The sequence below is a fragment of the Sebastes umbrosus genome, chromosome 6, assembly GCF_015220745.1.
Source record: "Sebastes umbrosus isolate fSebUmb1 chromosome 6, fSebUmb1.pri, whole genome shotgun sequence".
NCBI lineage: Eukaryota > Metazoa > Chordata > Actinopteri > Perciformes > Sebastidae > Sebastes > Sebastes umbrosus.
The window spans coordinates 10,830,516-10,849,655 of NC_051274.1; the positions used below are offsets into that span (position 1 = coordinate 10,830,516).

General features: G+C 39.5%; 2 protein-coding genes across 3 annotated transcripts; one reads left to right on the forward strand and one right to left on the reverse strand.

The window, feature by feature from the left end:
* Positions 1-5,882: 5,882 nt before the first annotated feature.
* On the forward strand, positions 5,883-8,291 carry irx7 (iroquois homeobox 7). Its single transcript, XM_037771937.1, has 2 exons — positions 5,883-6,335; positions 7,304-8,291. Exons 1-2 carry the CDS (start codon positions 6,105-6,107, stop codon positions 8,036-8,038), a joined length of 966 nt encoding a protein of 321 aa, XP_037627865.1. The 5' UTR covers positions 5,883-6,104; the 3' UTR covers positions 8,039-8,291.
* Positions 8,292-10,345: 2,054 nt separating this feature from the next.
* On the reverse strand, positions 10,346-17,707 carry cd40 (CD40 molecule, TNF receptor superfamily member 5). Of its 2 annotated transcripts, none has more exons than XM_037771931.1 (9): positions 17,554-17,707; positions 16,144-16,225; positions 14,114-14,236; positions 13,871-14,014; positions 13,687-13,780; positions 12,611-12,669; positions 11,988-12,083; positions 11,849-11,880; positions 10,346-11,070 (listed from the first exon to the last, which is right to left on the reverse strand). In XM_037771931.1, the coding sequence occupies exons 1-9, from the start codon at positions 17,701-17,703 to the stop codon at positions 10,795-10,797; spliced, it is 1,056 nt and encodes a 351-aa protein (XP_037627859.1). In that variant the 5' UTR covers positions 17,704-17,707; the 3' UTR covers positions 10,346-10,794. The 2 variants fall into 2 exon arrangements, with proteins under 2 accessions (XP_037627859.1, XP_037627858.1); XM_037771930.1 differs by having other exon boundaries at positions 11,988-12,086; positions 17,554-17,706.
* Positions 17,708-19,140: the final 1,433 nt, after the last annotated feature.

Consider the following 19,140-nt stretch of genomic DNA (forward strand, 5'->3'; position numbering starts at 1 on the left):
GTGTAACTGATTCCTCTCTCTGAAGAGATTAGGCGCTACATTGTTGGTTCAGTTGCTCATTTCCATGAGAGCACAGCCTCCCACCGGCGGCTGCTTGGCTTTGTTATTTTGAGTTGGAAAACACAGAGCCCAATGTCCCGGGCTTCCTTGTTACCATTGTTTCACAAATAGGCCAAAATGTAGATGTCACGTCACAGATGCCCAGTAACCTCATTAGCTGCTCTCTGTGAGGCTATAGAGGGGAAATAATAGATGCATGAACTTCAGTTTGTTCAACTGTATGGAGATTCTGCGTTAAAGTTGAGATAATACTATTATTAAAACCATTCGTTTCACCGGGGATACAGCAATGTTAATAAGATACATTCTAGAGATAGAATAGATAGATGTATAGATGCATGTGCAGTGGAAACTTTCAACTGAGGTGAAGAAACTGCAGCGTATTATTAATGTTTATAGGGTAAAAAGGGCAACACTTTACTTTATGTCCCCGTATAACCCCACATTTAGTATTCGTAAACAGCATATAAACATGTAATCAATGGTTTACAACACTATAATGTAGCTGTAAGCAGATAGAAGTGCTTATTAATTTAAACTATAACTCCTCCTGTGGGCACCGTTAGGTGGAGGCTGGTGTATAAATAGATAACATGTGATAATATTGTAAAACACAGATGTAATAAAAAAGGGACGTACAGCGAGCCGGTCATTGTTGCGAAATAACCTCTATTTCGCAACAATGACCCGCTAGCTGTACATTATCCCGCTTAATACAGGGCTTACTTACTTAAGAAATCAATAATTTGACACAAGAATGGTCCTCCAGTGTCCGACAACAGAAATGCGCCCATAGCAACGGTCTGTTATACATAGCAACGGTCTGCTATAAAGAAATAGCAGACCGTAGAACGGCGTGATTGACGGTATCGGATCAGAATCGAGTATTTAACAAAGCAGTGTAATAACATAAAATATATCTTTATAGGAGAAGTCACAATTGTTGACCTGAGCTGCTTACACCCACATTATAGTGTGTTATAAACTATTTATTCATTGTTTTTATACTGCTTATAAATGCAGACTGAAAATATAGGTGTTATTGGTAAAGAATTGAATTGTATTAAAAATATAAATGCAAAAATTTTTTATTTACACTCAATGCAATATCTGCAACAGCTACATTTTTCTAGCAAAATCACAGTTCTTTATTCTAATAGATCTTTACATACATTTTTGTTTTTATTTCACACTTGCTTTGGCAATGTAAACTTATGTTTCTCATGCCGATAAAGCCACTTTGAATTGAATATGCTAGTGGCCTGGGCAGGGAGAAATGCCTTTTTTTTTTTTTTAAATCTGCATACAGCTTGCAAATGAGGTGGAGAAAGGGGATGCAGCAAGATAACAATACTAGTAATGTAAAAAGACACAGACAGTCACTCTTTGCCACTGTGACACTCAGAAATTACCCGTATGGCTATGACCTCTACGTATGTGCAGGTAAACGAGCAGCTGATGTGTAGAAACAGGGTGCAGCGAGCTAACAAGCTGATCTGCAACAACGAGCACACAGAGGGAGGCTGCTCACACCGGGCTCCAGCGAACCGGGCCGCGGCTTTACAGCTGAGGGATCCCGGGGGCCCCGGCACCCAGCCGCCGGGGCCCAATACGGGGAGACAAACCAGCAGCAGCAGCACCAGCTGTCATGCTGGCCATCACGGCCTTAACCAACGGCGCCTGTCACTCACCCAGCGGAGGGCCGTCAATCAGCCTGCACCCAGGAGGGAGCTGGGAGGCGGGCCACTGTCCGGCCCCAAACAAAGACATACTCACATTTGCAAGCGGTTTCAGCGCCACTACTATTTTGAAAGAATGATAGAGTGGTCCTGATAAGAGTAATGACAAAGGACAAAGAGTGGAAGGGGGTCTGGGGGGAGAGGGGGTCAGATAGTAAAGAGGTGGGAGAGCTTGATAACATTCACACTTTGCCTACATCTTTCCATTTGTGTTGGTGCCCCCAGGAAAATCTCATTAGGGAGTTCTGGTTGGAGACCATAATATATATTTATTGTCAATTGATTCTATGTGCTCCTCACTCTGTAAATTCTCCTTCTTAATTTTTTTTTTTATCTTTATATTATTGTCTCTTTTTAAATGTTCTGTCAAAATATCTGAAAACACATATTTTAATACACAATTTCATCTTTTCTGTCTAACTACTTCCCCTACTCTGGCTCGGTTTCTATGAGTCTGTCTGTCAACTTTCTCCCCTTTCAGTATCTGGTGCAGTAAAAATAAACTAACAAGCGATAGGTGTTGAAGACTCTGTGGATTCTCTTTAGGCTTTTGTCGTCTTGTTCACACCTACCTATGAGCCATTCTAATTGCATGTTTAGTCCCTTTGTCAGCTCGCAGGTAGGGGATCGCCTGTAATTGAGGTCACACCTAAAACCTTTTGTCCCGACCTGCTCATTAGCCCCTTGTACTGTCGTTCTGCATTTTTATCCAAAGCCAGGGCTCGTCTGTGTAGCGAGTTATAAAGTGGAATATGCATGTGGAGGATTTGCAGATAAAAGGAAGGTATACGACACTATTTCAATACAGAAGAATGACTAAGGTGTTATCAGAGATAAAGATAATTTCATCCTCTTTGCTATCTTGTACTGTATCTCTTTGGGCGCTGAGGACAATCGTCTCCCATTTGGTCACTTCTCTCTCCTGCAAACGACTGACATCCTAACGGCAAACAGCGCTAACTCGACCTGTCAGAGCAAGACCAACACCTGCATTGTGGCAGAGCTGCCAAAAGAGGAAGGGAATGAAAAGAAGCTCTAAAAGAGGGACAAAGGCCGCTGCCCTGAGCTGTTTGTGTTGTGAGATGTAGACTACTGATGCCATAAGCCTCCTTCTCTTTGCACTCTAGCTGGCCCATTGTTGCTCTTGTTCAAATTTGCTTGAGGTTCTGTGGACCCCACCCGAATGAATTCCTCCTTTCCCTCCACCTTCACCACTTTTTATCTGTGGCTCTCTCTCTCTCTCTCTCTCTCTTCACATTTGGGCCCATGATTATATACTAGTCTACCCTCAATTATGTGACATAATATTAGGAACACCTCTTAGGATAACACAGTACTAGGAGCTACAGCGAGAGAAACTATTTGTTTGATTAATCAATTAAACATTTGGTCTACAAAGTGTCACAATTGTGCAAAAATTGCCCAAATCAATCTTGTTTTGTCTGACCAAAAGTTCAAAACACAAAGATATTCAGTGTATTAGTATTGAATATGACAGATGCGGAAAATCCTGCCATTTGAAAAGCTGGAACTTGATAATATATAGCATTTTTGTCAACTGTTAATGCTTGAAAAAGCAACAATTGTATTCAAAATAGTGGCAGATTATTTTTTGATGGACTAATCAATTTATTGTTTCAGCATTTCCTCCAGAAACACTCTGAAGGTCTCCGACGTTGCATTTAAGATACGTGACCGTATCGACACAGACATAGAAATCACATTACATTACATTACATGGCTCCAATTGATGGTCTAAAAAGATTTAAAATAAACAAACACCTCGAGGAGATCAACTCCCCCGTTACATTCAGTGATTCAGTGTAAACAGTTCAGAGATTGAAGTGGTTTTGTTTTAGAAGAGAACAGAAATCTGCAGGTGTGATGAAAAATACAATTTTCTTCATATTGGTTGATAACAAAACAATGTTTAATTGTAGAAATTGTTGTAACCTTCACAACAACCTTTCTTTCTGTGAGCAGCAAAGTTAACATGAATTTATCCAGAGACCAAATTCATTTTTAATCATGTGATTATTTGGAGATTTTGCATTTACATCTATCTCTATTTTCACAATAGTTTGCTTCAGATTTACAATCTGTGTAATTTTACATTAATGCAATGTGTGCATTTCTGATAACACGATACAGTCTGACTGCATCACAGCCAACACCTCTCGAAAACTGTTTCAGCAACATTATAACCTGCATGAAGGTGGAGTTTAGTTTAGTTTGTATTAGATGGCATTAGTTTCAGCTAGCTGTACCTAATAAACTGACAACTGGATGTAAATTCTTAGTGGGTGTAAATTTGCTGCAACAAGGAAATCAATACATTACATGGTGTAACACCCCCAGCCCTCCCATTATATTTGCAAGCTTTTTTTTTTAAAAAAAACTGTTTCAAATAATTATGAAAAAAAAAGAATACCAAGACTGCTGGTATAACAAAAGTCAGATGTATGCACATGCTCAAATTTGTGAATAATCTGTGCGCGTACTGTTAGGCAAATGTGACTTTATCTATTTGTGGCTTAACTATTACAAATTTTTAAAAAAAATGAAGTTCATTAGACTGCAACTTACTTGTACATGCAGGTGTTATACGGGCCAATGCATTTCTTTAAAATAAGTAACAATGTGAGACATGACAGAGTTAAGAAAGCGAAAGCATGATACTTTTTCATCTTTAAAAGTGGTCAGATTTTAAAGGAGTTTTATCAAAAGCAAATACAGAAAAAAAGCAACTTAAACGAAAACATTGTATGAAATGAAATGCATGTCTGTATCTCCTTTTCTATCTTTATGGTATTGTCCCTGCACGAACCAATGCTATCACCACCAGCACTACACCTCTTAATACTCTTAATATAATAATCACAATTATGCAAGATAAGAGCTCCCTTGAACCCAAACACTGTGGCTCTTTTGAAGGGCATGAGAGGGGGGGGCATAAGAAGTGTAATCTTCTCCTCTTATCTCCAACAACCCCCCCTCCCCCCCCCACACAAGCATCTGTTATCTCACAATTATCATATACATTAGTCAACACCTGTTTCACTTAACCTCGTTTAATTAGGGCCATTGAAACGCTGCGCTTCACTCACAACAATGCCATCCGACATGGAAAAGGGCAGTTTGTTATGGTTCAGTCAGTAAATTCACTAAATAAAAAACAAAAACGTTATGGCTCTGAGGCTGAATGACAACTTGGTTATATTAATGAAAGCACTGCAAGAGGTTTTTATTTTGGATAATGGAACAAACTCGTTATATATCGACACTTTTACGCGTGCGTAAAAGGTATTTTATTTGTTTATTCGCGTAATTTAATGCTATGGAGATGGTTAATTCAATTCACATAAACTTCAGATGTGTAGGAGATGAAGTGTTAGATGCGACAGTAGAGATTGGCGGGATGTTGTTAACTGAATTCAGGTCATTTTCTAAGCTCTCCGACGATTAGTGCCAGACATGCCAAGTGTTAAATTCCTCATCAAAATATCATCAAACTGGTGAAAGCTTCAATATTGTGAAAATTAAAGAAGTAAAACACAATAAAAACTATTAAAACAACATGCATCCAATGTGATATATATATATTTTTTTACCTTTATACTTGAACTGTGAAATGTAAAAAAAAAGTTTTATTTTGCACCGTTATCAAAATTAGAAAAACGATACAAACCTAAAGACTATTTCTATGACAAAAAAATATGAGATGTTTGATTGTTACATGGAGTTGATAGTTCATTCTAGGAGTCTTTTATTCATCTCTCCACAGAAAAAAAGGTTGCATTTTTTATATATCATATTTTAGTTTATTTTATTTATTTATTTATATTTATTTTTGTATACCTGTTTTTTTTTTAGTGCCCTCTGGGTATTGTCATGGGTGTGATATATATCAGTCCAAATGATTGTTCAATGAATTGTCAGAGTTGTATTAACAAAATTCAGAAATAAACTCTGTTTAAAAAAAAAAAGAGAAAAGGTTGCATTTGAATTGAAACTTCAGTCCTCTTCAAAAAAAAAAGATCTCTGTGTCGCGATAAGTAGCGCATGTTTAGCCTCTCCACCAAAACGCTAAAAGGAACAGCGGAGGGCGTCTTTGATGGGATTTGGTTTGCCAGTGAAAGCTGTTGGGTCTTTTGAAGGGAGCTGTCAGTCACGACCAGTGGGACCTCCCTCCATCCCTCCCTCCCACGCAAACACACGCTGGCAGCTTGGCTGTGTATAAATAGACCCAGGAGGTTTGGATTCGCCACTCAAACCCCCAGAATAGCTGCAGGAACGCAGGAAAAGATGCCCGCATCGCAAACTGGAATTGGCAGCTTTTTCTTGGAGCGGAACATCATCAGCATGCCGACTGGATATCAGATCCCGGTGCTGGGCTGCCCACCGGGTGTTCAGCAGCAGCAGCAGCAGCAGGCTCAACATCTGGCAGCGATGGCAGCTGGAGTTCCAATAACGTACTCGGGACTACAGGGATACAACTTCATCCCCTATGCGCACCACAGGCACATCACACACATGGTGAGTTGTGATCATTTACAAAAGTTATTCAGCCATTACGTGCAATGCACGTTAGCAGACTTAAAAATGAGATGTCTTACAGAAGATGGCTTATTCATTTAAATTGGATGAGCTATAAAGGGTATTGGCCTTACAATGCATATCAAACCAAAGTCTATTAAATCTTCCCAAACAGGTTTGTGGTCAGCTTGTTGGGTAATAATTCCTGTTATTACACTTCAGACCTCACATTTCTGACTACAAGTTGATATTAGGTGTTAATTTATCAGAAAACTCACTTTAGATTAGATCAGCTGCAGGCTAACTTCTGTTAAAGTTGATCATTTACAAAGTAATTCAGCCATTACGTGATAAAGCTCAAGTGGAATCATTACGACCTACTTTTAATACAGAAACATGTGTAAAAAATCTGATCTCGGATAAGCTGAAAAACAACTTTTTTTTTTAGATCTTGGAGATTTTAGTCTCCAATGCTGAGTTGCACTGAAATTATGCCTATACAAAGCCTCACAACTTTTTCACGAGGGAGGATTTCCACTTTGTTTAAAAATGTAACAAGTTTTAAACAACAACAAGTACAAAAAAAACAGTACAGAAGAAAATAAAATGGATAGTAATTTACAAAGTAAAACGTGAATATCTCAAGTGGAATCATTACGACCTTCTTTTAACATAAAAAAATAAAATCTGTAAAATCTGATCTCGGATGAGCTGAAAAACAACTTTTTTTTTCCAGATTTTAGTCTCACATGCTGAGTTGTACTGAAGTTATGCCTATACAAAGCCTCAAAAACTTGGAAATCCTCTTGAACTCATGAGTTCAAGAGGATTTCCACTTTGTTACATGTCTTGTGTATGAACATTGAATTGTGCGCTCTGGGTGTCAAGGGGTCGCCAAAATCCGTGCGTAATTGCGCACACAACCATGTGCTGGCTCTTATACGTTCCTTCTTCCCTCTGTTTTCCAGAACACCGGTTTCGACTTGAAGCACGCCTCTCCGTACCACCACGCACTGCTGGCTCGCGGTGGGTCTTTCTACGCACCGTACCGACCCGGAGCAGCAGCAGAGGATCCGTGCAGGGTCGCCAAAGTGGCTACCCGAGAGAGCACCGGGGCTCTGAAGGCCTGGCTCAACGAGCACCTGAAGAACCCGTACCCGACGAAAGGCGAGAAGATAATGCTCGCCATCATCACCAAGATGAGCCTCACGCAGGTCTCCACGTGGTTCGCCAACGCGAGGCGGCGCCTGAAGAAGGAGAACCGGGTCAGCTGGGCGTGCAAGGGCAAATCAGATGAAGAGGAGGAGGAGGAGGATGAGCAGGAAGGAGAGAGCGACGATGCAGCAGACGGTTCCACCGTGCAGAACTGTCATCTGGATGAGCCGGATGATGAGGAAGAAGAAGAGCGTCGCGCAGACACGGATGAGCACGTGGAGAGCAGCGCGTTGGAGAAGCATCAAGAAGACAGAGAACTTGCACTTGTCAAGAAAGTTGAAAAGAGTGACTCTGATCACTCTGAGAGTAAAGAAAGCACTGCAAGTCAGAAACCCAAAATCTGGTCCTTGGCTGAGACCGCCACCTCGGAGACTGTGAAGAAACCTCTGGACAATATTTACCACCCTGCTGGGAAGCTGTGGGCTGAGTGGGCTTCAAGAAACGCACTGTTTGTTCCCACATGTTACACCACTCATGAAATCCTCTAAGTATTTAGGTACTTAGACACATTTAGAGACATTTTTCCCACATATTTTGCACTTTATAAACGTTTCAAACCTCAGGGATTTTGGTCGACTATTCCTGAAGTTTGCAGTGAAATGAACATTTTGTTGAGACCAAAGACTAAAAAACATGTTATTGTAAATAAAAATGTAGATGTATTTTTCCATCACCAACATGTAAATTATCTTTCCTATTATGTCTATTCATGAAGAAATATTTTTGCTTAAATAAAAAGTTTCTAGCGAAATCCGGACGTGTTTTTTACTTGTCTGTATTTGACTTTAACGCAATGATACATTTAGGAGGTGTATTTATTTAGCATATAAAGAAACCTAAAGTTATATGCAGCTTTGTTTCCTTCTTTCATATGAAAGTAACTAACATGCATATATAGTTTGTGTTAATAAGGGTTCTGCACATAAGGTAGCATCTTCTTCAACATCTATTTAAATTCTCATGCAAGACTTAAAATGAGAAGTCTGCTTATGCATGTAAATTGGATGAGTACAAAGAGTATTGGCTTCACACTGCATATCAAACCAAAGTCTATTAAATCCTCCCAAACAGGTTTGTGGTCAGCTTGTTGCTGGGTAATCCCTACCAATACACTCCAGACCTCAAATTTCTTAAATTCCTGTGTTTACAAATGGATATTAGGTGTTTATTTGAACCATTTTACACTTTTTACACTATAAAACTCACTTTAGATTAGGGCAGTTGCAGGCTAACTTCTGTTAAAGTCTTTAAGGGTTGGCAGAGGGATTCCTCACCATCAATTGCACAGGTTTCCATGTAAATTCAAAGGGTTGCAACCTACCTCCATTAATCTGGGGATGATGAGAAAGCCCCCTGGGAGTGCTGTTGTGTTGCCTCGTCTTCTGGCCTCACCTCTCTCCATGCAAATCCTTACAAACAGGAGCACACAGGGGGGCAGATTAGCTCTTATCTGAGCCTCTTTTCTCACAGCAAACAGATGAATATAATAGAATATCATGTCATGAAACTTCAAAAATGTTTAGAGCCACCGATTAAACTGTGTCCCCTTTTACAGTAGTACTTAATGACACTGTTCTACTACATATATTTCAGTTTTAAAGGTCCCATATTGTAAAAAGTGACATTTTCATAGCTTTTATATTATAAAGCAGGTTTAAGTTCTATATAAATACTGTGAAAGTACTGAAACTCTTAATCCACAGAGAAATACACACAGCCCGTATTCAGAAACTGAACTTTTGAAACAAGCCGTCAGGATTTCTGTCCATTTGTGATGTCACAAATCTACAATATTTAGACCATTTCAAAGTTTTAAAATGTAAACATTCTAAATGTGTCCCAGTTTATTTCCTGGTTGCAGTGGATGTGAATGACATCAGCAGACTGGAAGTAAACATGGACCCAAGCTGTTGCCTAGCAACGCAACTCTGTTGCAATTCCATCGAAATGCACTAAAACGGAGCGTTTCAGACAGAGGGTGAATACAGGTATATTCAAGCAGACGGTATGAGGAAAATAAAGGGTTTTTTAAAACATTAAAGCATGTAAACATGTTCTAGTAGAAACACAAAATACAAGTATGAACCTGAAAATGAGCATGATATGGGACCTTTAAAGAACTAAGAAATGTTTACAATCCAGCAGTGTGGCACTAGTAGAGTAGAGACACCATCTGATGAACCAGACTTTCAACAGTGAGCCTCTAGCACCCCCTGGAGGAGATCAAGAGGAACTACAGCAGGACACACTCCCATTAGACCAGGTGTTTCCAATCAGTGCGGGGAGGTGAACCGGACAGGTGTGCACGACAATTCATAAATTCAGTTAAATAGTTACACAGAAAACATGTTTTTTTTAAAAAATTCTGCGTGACTTACGCACTCCGAGGATGTCAGTATCTCCAATGTCCATCACCTAAACGTCCAGAAATCCGCTTCGACATCATGAACTCGCCTGAGAATCTTCACGTTTTTAAGTTTTTTCTTCAGTATCAAAGTAATGCAGTAACAGGAGTTTATATCCATGGGTCCAATATAAAGAGGAACTGCTTGTAGCTAATTCGGCATACTTTTAATGCTGCGAATTTTCCCGAAATTGATGTAAAAATGGGCAACAATGACTGAGCTCAAATTGTTACCCACAGCATCTCCAACACGACCCTGAATCATGAATCATCCCATAATCCCCCACGGCATTATGGGAACCGGCTCGATTTTGTTTTCAGATTTTGAATACTCCTGCACTTGACCGACACACTAACCATCCAATAGTAGGAAAAATAAAGACTCCCATGGTTTAACATTCAAGTGGCAGGCATTTTAATGACAATAAGGTAAAATTGCTTTTAAATTACATACTGTGTCCATGCACAATTTATCCCCATAACACAGCTTTGTACCTTGTACAAATAAATAAAGAAGATTATTTTATAAAAAAAACATAAAACAATACAATACAATCACACAGTTAGAAATGAGCACACAATTAAAAAAAAAAAATACTACCACCAAAACTAATGCAGTCAAGCCATGTATTGTAGTATGCCACACTGTCTTCTAATATTGTTACACTACAACTTAATTTCCACACATTAATTTCATGTTAACTGATTGTTAATTTACAGCTACTATATACATCTTTAGGGGGAGAATTACGTACCAGAGAAACATGGGGCAACAATACACAACAGGTAAAGTTCACAATTACATACTATAAGCTATGATCTCAGTGACAGCAGGTGTTTTCAGTCTGTAAATGTCTGCGTTTGTGATTCCTGTCGGGAGAGGATCGTCGACTTCCCATTCTCCTGAGTCACATAGTTTCCATTTTCAGTGAGAACTGCTAAGTCCTGGCTATGCTCATCCTCGTTTTCCTCCGGCGTCATCACACCAGCCTCCTCTTGTGAAGACTGCAGCTCAGGCATTAAGGACTCTTCCTCAGTAGTTGGGTTTGTTATCACCACTCTGGTTTCTCTCAGTAACACTGGCTCACTTTGATCTTCCAGACATTTGAAACAGGCCTATAAGAGAAAAATAGTGTTCAAATGTAGAAATATTGGAAGTATAGAATATAACTTCGTCAGTTGTGGGAATAGAAAAAGTACATTTCTATGAATTCAGGATCAACAGTTTTAGTTTCTTTCAGTGTGTTTACATGCTCCGTATTAATCAGATCACTCCACTTCCACAGAAATAGAAAACCTGGTTTCCTTGTTCAGGTTAACCCCGTGATTCCAGAGAATTTTTTTTTTAAAACTTGACCTCATTGTATAAAATGGCCTGTGGTGAACTCTAGGATAATCACAGCCTTATGAAACTTTACAAACACCAACAGGAGACCTAGAGCATTCAGAGGATGGATGGCTTCCTTAGGTAGATTGACAATAAGGGGCTTTCTGAGCGGATCAAATCTCCATCACAGTAGGGGTTTTCTATGGTTTCCTCAAGATTTTGGTGTCTTAATGTGGTATTTTGGAGGGATTATTGATAATTTGTATCAATTCTCAAGTGGTAAAAATGTGTAACATTTACCACCAAGCACCATTAAGAATAATCCTATAAACACAGTTAAATCCATTGTGGAGACCTTGGAGACCCTGAATTAAACATCATCTAAAATAATAGTTTGACATTTTAGGCGTTATGCTTATTCGCCTTCTTGTCGAGTGAGTTCCAACATAATCCTTCACACTAAACTGCCTTTTTGAGAGTGCAATAACTTGGACTGTTTACAGAAAATTACTGGTTACTTCAGTCAGTTTACTGCGGTAAACAAAGCAGGATAGAAATCACATTTACCTTCACCTTTCCTTCTGCATCTCCTTGTTTACCTAACACAGAAGAAAGAAAAAAACAGAACATGAGTACATTAGGTGGATTACTGAAACTTTACCTCATTAATCATGTAATAAAAGAGAGCATTTATAGCACAGCGTACCTTTGCAAACACAATAGAAGAATATTATGGCAACCAAAATCCCTATAACCACAATCCCACACACAGCAGCGATCACATGCGTCCGTGAGGTTCCCTCTGCTATACAAGAAAAAGAGAGAAAAATGAATCACATATTAATCCTTCAAGCAGTGTCACTTTCATAATTTATCATCTCCAATAATACTGGATAGTGACATAATTTGAGTAGAATATGGGCATTTATTTAGAATAATACAGAACTCTCCACAACAGGAAATGGGTTTACAGCACATCACTGAAAAATTTCATATCTGCCACACATTTGCATTTTAGCAGAGGAAGCACAAATAAGAAGGTGTGAAGAAAAGAGGTTTTTCAGGGAGTTCATATCTACTTTTTTAATTCTAAAACTAGTGATTCTTTAGCCATTAAAACACAGTGGAGTCTAGACAAGAGTGCAGTGTAAAAAGTGTGCAGGTGAAAGCTGTTAATCCCACAATCAAAACCACAGACTTGTGAGATGTAACATCTCATCGCCTTCATAGTTTCGTTTTGAGCAAGTCGCCACTAACCACACAGCTGCAGATGGCGGGAGAGCTCAAAGTGAGAAACCATTGCAATTTATCAGCCTACGCAGAACTCACCACAGATGTTGTCAGATACGTCTGTTCCCTTTTGTTGAATACGGTGTCCATCCATACATCTGCAAGGAATTTCACAGTGTTAAAGCGGCAGTAGGCAGAATGTTTTTGGCATCATTGGGCCAAAATTCCATAATAACCTTTCAGCATATTGTAATTCAAGTGTTCTGAGAGATAACTAGACTGCTGCACCTCCTCTTGGCTCTGTTTACAGACTTTAAAAAATCCAGCCCGTGACGGGAAACTTTGGCCAATCGCAGGTCATTTCAGTGAGAGAGCGTTCTTATTGGCTGTTCATTCAACGGAGGCAGCTGTCAATCACTTGCGAACTCCGATCAAACGGTCAAACTAAGCAGTGCTGATCAAATATAAATCAATATTCTGTTACTTTCATTCATCACCGATGATGTCTCCAAGCCGCACCATCTACATGCAGATGGTGTTTTTACAAACTACTTTAATGTGTATTTCTTTGCCGGGTCACAAATTTTCTCATTTTACAGCTAAACAGTACACTACAAGATGTTTCTGAAAACATTTTATGCGAGAAATAGGCATTACAGTAACAGAATATTGATTCATATTTGATCAGCGCTGCCTAGTTTGACCGTTTGGTCGGAGTTTGTGAGTGCTTGACAGCTGCTCAGAGATGGCAAGGCTCCAGCTCGGCTCTGATTGGTTGTGTCATGTCTTCCCTGGCTGCACTTCACTGCTAAACGTTAAACATTTCCCAACTTTTAGTTTGGCCGCACTTTGCCGCAGAATCAAACGCCCTCAGCGTTGAGGCGAGCTGACATTGCACGGCAGCTCGCCACAGGCCGCACTTTGACGCTGTTCTGGTGTGAATTTGGCGTAAACCTAACTGCAGCCGTTTCACGGTAAAGACCTGGCATTAAATGACACGCGAAAGCGGAAAATGTTGTATTATGACACACAGAATGTCCTCAAAATGTCATGCTATTTATACGCCTTCCCGTGAGATCAGGTTGGAAAAACACAAGGCGAGAACAAAATGGTAAACTGAGGTTTTAGTGGTGAGGTTTTTAGAGGTGGAATTGGAGTTCCTATACAGTACTTACTCTGTCCATTTCTTACAGACCCCGTCCCATGACTCGTCATTGGAAAATGTGCCTCCAGTGCAGTTCTGACACACTGTGTCGCGATTGTGGTTGCCTGAAAGCAGAGCGCGATAGATTCAGCACATTGTGAACACAACGCTGCTCATTCTTTATATCCAGTGTAAATCAAAAAGATGCGTCGTACCTTTGTATTGAGCCCCATGTCCCGCCTTGCAGGTTGTGTGTGATACACAGGTGATACATTCTCTACTGGAGCAGTGGAATCCCTCTTTGCACATACAGGTGCTTTTTTTCGTCTTGCTCATATGGACAACCTCAAAGTTTGAATCTGAAAGAAGAATGGACACACGTTGTACGTTGCACTACATCAAACTAAAGTCAGTGTATATATAGGAACAGTTTTGTTGAATTTGTCCGTTTGTCTTACTTGGGTCACAATACGGCTGACGTTTACACATCGATTCATTTGTGTATTTATCCTGATATTCATTATCCATACATTCTGTGCACTGAGGATCCAGACAAGAGTTGGAGGACGACATTCTGGTCCCTGAAAAACATAGTTCATAGTAAAAAATGCAGAACTGTGAAGTATTATATTATTTGTCTCAAGTTGGATATTTAAGATTAAGAAGATATTTTTGGGAAAGAAGTTTTCTTGCAGAGAGTTAGATGAAAAGCATGATATCACTCTTGTATCTGTCTGTTAAAAACAAAGCTACAGCCAGGGGACAGTTAGCTTAGCTTAGCATAAAGACTGGAAACATTGGGAAACAGCTAGCCTAGCTGGATCTGCCTAAAGGTAACAAAATCTGTCCACCAGCACCTCTAAAGGGTCTAATTAACACGTTATGTCTGATTTAGGGATGCTTATTTTGAAAAAAAATGTAACCGATTAACCGACCCTCGTTAACCAATTACTAACCATTAACCGACAAGATTAGTGTGTTTCACGCAGCGATGCTATTTTAAGTGCCTAACGAGTCGCCCAGCTGCAACGAAAAGCCGATGCACAAACAGGTTAATTCCATAATTTATCACCAGCTGCAGTGTATGCACAAAACAGACAACGGAGTCCCCGGTTCATCCGTCCAGGAGAGTTACTGTAGCAGCCACGCTGCTGCATGTATTGTCCCAGTAAGTTTCCACCACATCATTTAGTTGCGAGGTTGTCAGCTGTTTGTCTTCCTGACGTACTCAGTGAGCATGGCTCACTTACTTTAGCGAGTGTCCAGTCGAGAGACAGAGCGTGAGTGTGTGGTGGTGGTGTACTCTTGTCAACCCGGCATTATGTTAGCGAGTTTCCGACAGACCATGTGTGTGTGGTGGCGGTGATTGTGGGGTTGTCGGTGGCGTTAAATAGCTGTGAACGTAGCAGTAGCAGTGTGTGTACAGTTTATTTGTCGGTGAATAACTGCTACTGATCCCGTGTCTTGCCAGCCGCCTGCTGATTACAGTGATCACAACTTCCCAGTTCCCTTCTCAGCTCTACCTTGATGTAGCTTCATATTTCACAGACGGATACAAAAGTGGTATCGATCTTCTCCTCTAAGTCTTGGCGAAAAATGTTGAACTATTCCTTTAAAGTGCTGTGGACTTTAGGATGGGGAAAGTGAAACCAACAAAGGAAAAGAGGGCAGCTAAGTGAAAGCAAAATTAATTAGTATAGTTAATGATTTTAGGTATCTGTATTGATTCTGTTTGAAAAAGATTGTTATTTTGAAATGTGCTGCCCTTTGTCATATTTTTCTGCTATATACCTTTAATGTTTATTTAAAGGGGAACTACGCCCATTTAAAAAAAAAATCATACATGTTATTCCTATGGTCTAAGACAGTACAAAAAATATTAGTAAACATGAACAACTCTCTGCGAAATCCACTAGACAATGAATGGGAAAGATGTTATACAGTAGATGACACTGAGAGCACCCAGGGGGATGTTCTGAGTAAATGGGTACTTTTTCTGTTTCACAATTGACATCACTACAATAGAATAAAACTCATTTGGGTATAAAAAAAGAAAAGAAAGGTTGCGTCCGAAATTCCATACTAACATGCTATTTAGTACATTCCAGATTCCACTTTGCTATAGTTGTAAAATAGTTTTTAAATTAGTTGAGACTTTATGATTCTCAAAAAGCACTGTTTGGTCACATGAGATGGGCACGGGTTACCATGGTTACACATTTCCAACCGGCAAGGAGGCTCTCAGGAAATGACGTGGTAATTACAGAGGAATTCATTATATTTATACCTAGATATAAGTGGCTCCCAGCTGTTCATGTTTTGTCTCTTAGGAGCAAATTTCCTACATTTTTCTATAGTCAGTGAATGGGACACAACCCCTCAACAAAGGTGAGTGAGTGTCTGTGTGACTGCAATAATAGAACAATAGAAATGACATGTTCCTAGATCATTTGCAAACAAAGTCAGCAGAGGAAATGCATTCACGTACCTGGACCACACATTTTGCAGCACTCGCCATGCTTCTCATACTGAGTCAGCGGGTCACAGCGGGGCTGAGCAGCAGTCATCGCCTGCAAAACAACAAGAGTGATACATAAATAAGAGGTGATTAAACCAGCAGTGGGTAGGATTGGAGCAAATATGATTAAAAAAAGTTATTTTCATCAAACGGTCACTATATCCTGACAGTAGTACATGAAACAGGTAATCTGAAATAAATCTTGTGCCCCTGTGTCCTCCCGTGCTCCTAATGGCATCTGCAAGATTTCACAGACCGGAGGAAAACAAGCAGTCAGAGCTGATCTGGAGCCTTGTCTTCTCTGAGCAGCTGTCAATCACTCACAAACTCCGATCAAACGGTCAAACTAGGCAGCGCTGATCAAATATGAATAAATATTATGTTACTTTAATGCCTATTTCTCGAGTAAATGTTTTTCAGAAACATCCTGTAAATTGAGAAAATTTAGATCAGTTGAGGAAATACCAAGCACCGCCCACCAGCAGGGGCGAACTTTCTCATTTTATAGCCAAACAGTGCACTACAAGATGTTTCTGAAAACATTTGAGGAGAGAAATAGACATTACAGTAACAGAATATTGATTCATATTTGATCAGCGCTGCCTAGTTTGACCGTTTGATCGGAGTTTGAGTGATTGACAGCTGCCTCCGTTGAATGAACAGCCAATAGGAACGCTCTCTCTCTGAAATGACCTGTGATTGACTAAAGTCTCCTGTCAAGGGCTAGATTTTTTTTAAAGTCTGAAAACAGAGCCAAGAGGAGGTGCAGAAGTCTGGTTTTCTCTCAGAACAATCTAATTACAATATGCTGAAAGGTTATCACGGAATTTTTGCCCAATGATGCCAAAAACATCCTGCAGCTTTAATATCCTCTGTGGTGATGGTGGGGTTTCTCTCTCATGACTGTTGGTTCACTTCCTCTCACACCAGACTGTAAGGGGCGTGATGGAAAGTCCCTAACATTCAAGAAGCTGTTGACTCTGAAACAGACGGCCAGGTGCTTTTCTTTCTTTCTTTTACAAAATGTTTTACTATTAATATCATTATTTTACATATTAGTGTTCAAAAAAAGTCATGTGTTTGCACCACGACCTCAAGTCTCCTCACTGCTGCGTGGTAAACGAAAGTGAAAGTAACTTTTTAACAGACGTGCGTCATAGGGTGTAACCTTGAAATGATAGTTTATGCACAATTTCGACCAGAATATTAGATTAAACTACATTTTGGCGTAAAAGATGCAACAATAAAAGAGCTAACTGAAAGTAAAATGAAGTATAGGCTTCAATTACACGAGACGTTAAAGTGTGAGCAGCTGCCGTCAATAATCAGCAGTCACAATCTATCATTTTTACAACGAAATACATCAATCAGCTTACTCACCATGAAATCCCACATCATCATCGTCACAAGCAGCAGCAATAGATGCATCTTAGTGGATTGTGTTCGCAGCATGTTGTTGTTCTGTTTCCACACAGTCGCAGTCTGTAGTCGGTGCTCTGAGCTCTTCTGTCTGCTATAACTACATGACATGGAGGGAGGGAGGGAGGAGCTGCTAGAGGGGATTTCCTGTGTGAATTTATTCAATTGACCATTTCCTGTAAAGTATTCGGATCGTATCGTCAGTTTGGATCCTGTAAAGTCCAGAGATGACTGTCAATTTATTAGTTTTATTGGGAAAATATATATATAATTTATTAATATTACAATTACAATATATAACATATGTAATCGTTTTTAATCACACATTTTTATCTGTTCAAAATGTACCTTAAAGGGAGGTTTTTCAAATTTTATGCAAATATTATTGGAAATCAATTGACAACACAAAACAATGACAGATATAGTCCAGAAACCCTCACAGGTACTGCATTTAGCATAACAAATATGCTCAAATCATAACATGGCAAACTGCAGCCCAACAGGCAACAACAGCTGTCAGTGTGTCAGTGTGCTGATTTGACTATGACTTGCCCAAAACTGGATGTGAATATCATAAAGTGGGCATGTCTGTAAAGGGGAGACTCGTGGGTACCCATAGAACCCATTTTCAGGTCAAGGGACCCCTTTGAAAATGTCAAAATTAGCAGCGTAAGTTTGGAGCGTTATTTAATCCCCTTCGCAACAAGCTAGTATGACATGGTTGGTACTAATGGATTCCTTAGGTTCTATTTTCATATGATACCAGTATCTTAACTCTAGCTTTAAAACTAAAGCCGCTACAACCTAAAAAAGTGTGTTAATGCATTAAAGAAATTAGTGGCTTTATTATAGCTTTATTATCACATTAACTTTGACAGCCCTAATATATACTGTATATATATATATATATATGAATATATATATATATATAGAGAGAGAGAGAGAGAGAGAGAAAGAGAGTGAGTGAGAGAGAGAGTGAGAGTGAGAGAGAAAGAGAAAGAGAGAGTGAGAGAGAGAGAGAGATTACAATTACCTAATGTCCTGATAGCATGTTGAATGTATCAGCCTAGTGAGAATGGAGCCATGCCTTTTATGATATCCTATTTTGTATGATGCCTAATGTTCTCTGTTTTGTAATATTGTCACACATTGCAAATGATGATTTCTACAATAAAGAAAACACATTCATTCTCCTCATATAGCAATAGCAACATGTGGATTTCATGTTTTATCTACAGGGGAAACAAATTATAAAGTCATCAAACGTATCATTCCCAAACTACATCTCTTCTTAGGAAATTTACGAGAGAAAAAGTTTGATTGTTTTCATTGTTCTCAGTCACACATGTTGAACAGTGCAGACTGAAACTACGCCCGATTGAGGGATTCCCCAAGAAGTTTTCATGAGGTGGAGTTTCCCATGTGGTCATCGTGTAACTGCTGGTGAAGCTGCCTCTGTTAAATGTGTCCAAAACATAAACAAGTGAGCCTATTGCCTGTTTTGTTTTCTAGAACCAAGTGTAACCAGCTGCCCTTCAGATGTTGCTG

What these genes read in the sequence shown, in the direction of transcription:
- irx7 (XM_037771937.1), top strand. Translation starts at nt 6,105, where the DNA reads ATGCCCGCATCGCAAACTGGAATTGGCAGCTTTTTCTTGGAGCGGAAC. An exon ending in ACAGGCACATCACACACATG is followed by an intron (nt 6,336 to 7,303) that starts GTGAGTTGTGAT and finishes TCTGTTTTCCAG; the next exon opens with AACACCGGTTTCGACTTGAA.
- cd40 (XM_037771930.1), bottom strand. Translation starts at nt 17,703, where the DNA reads ATGTCATGTAGTTATAGCAGACAGAAGAGCTCAGAGCACCGACTACAG. An exon ending in GTCTGTAAGAAATGGACAGA is followed by an intron (nt 12,670 to 13,686) that starts GTAAGTACTGTA and finishes AATTCCTTGCAG; the next exon opens with ATGTATGGATGGACACCGTA. An exon ending in ATGCAGAAGGAAAGGTGAAG is followed by an intron (nt 11,071 to 11,848) that starts GTAAATGTGATT and finishes TTTCTCTTATAG; the next exon opens with GCCTGTTTCAAATGTCTGGA.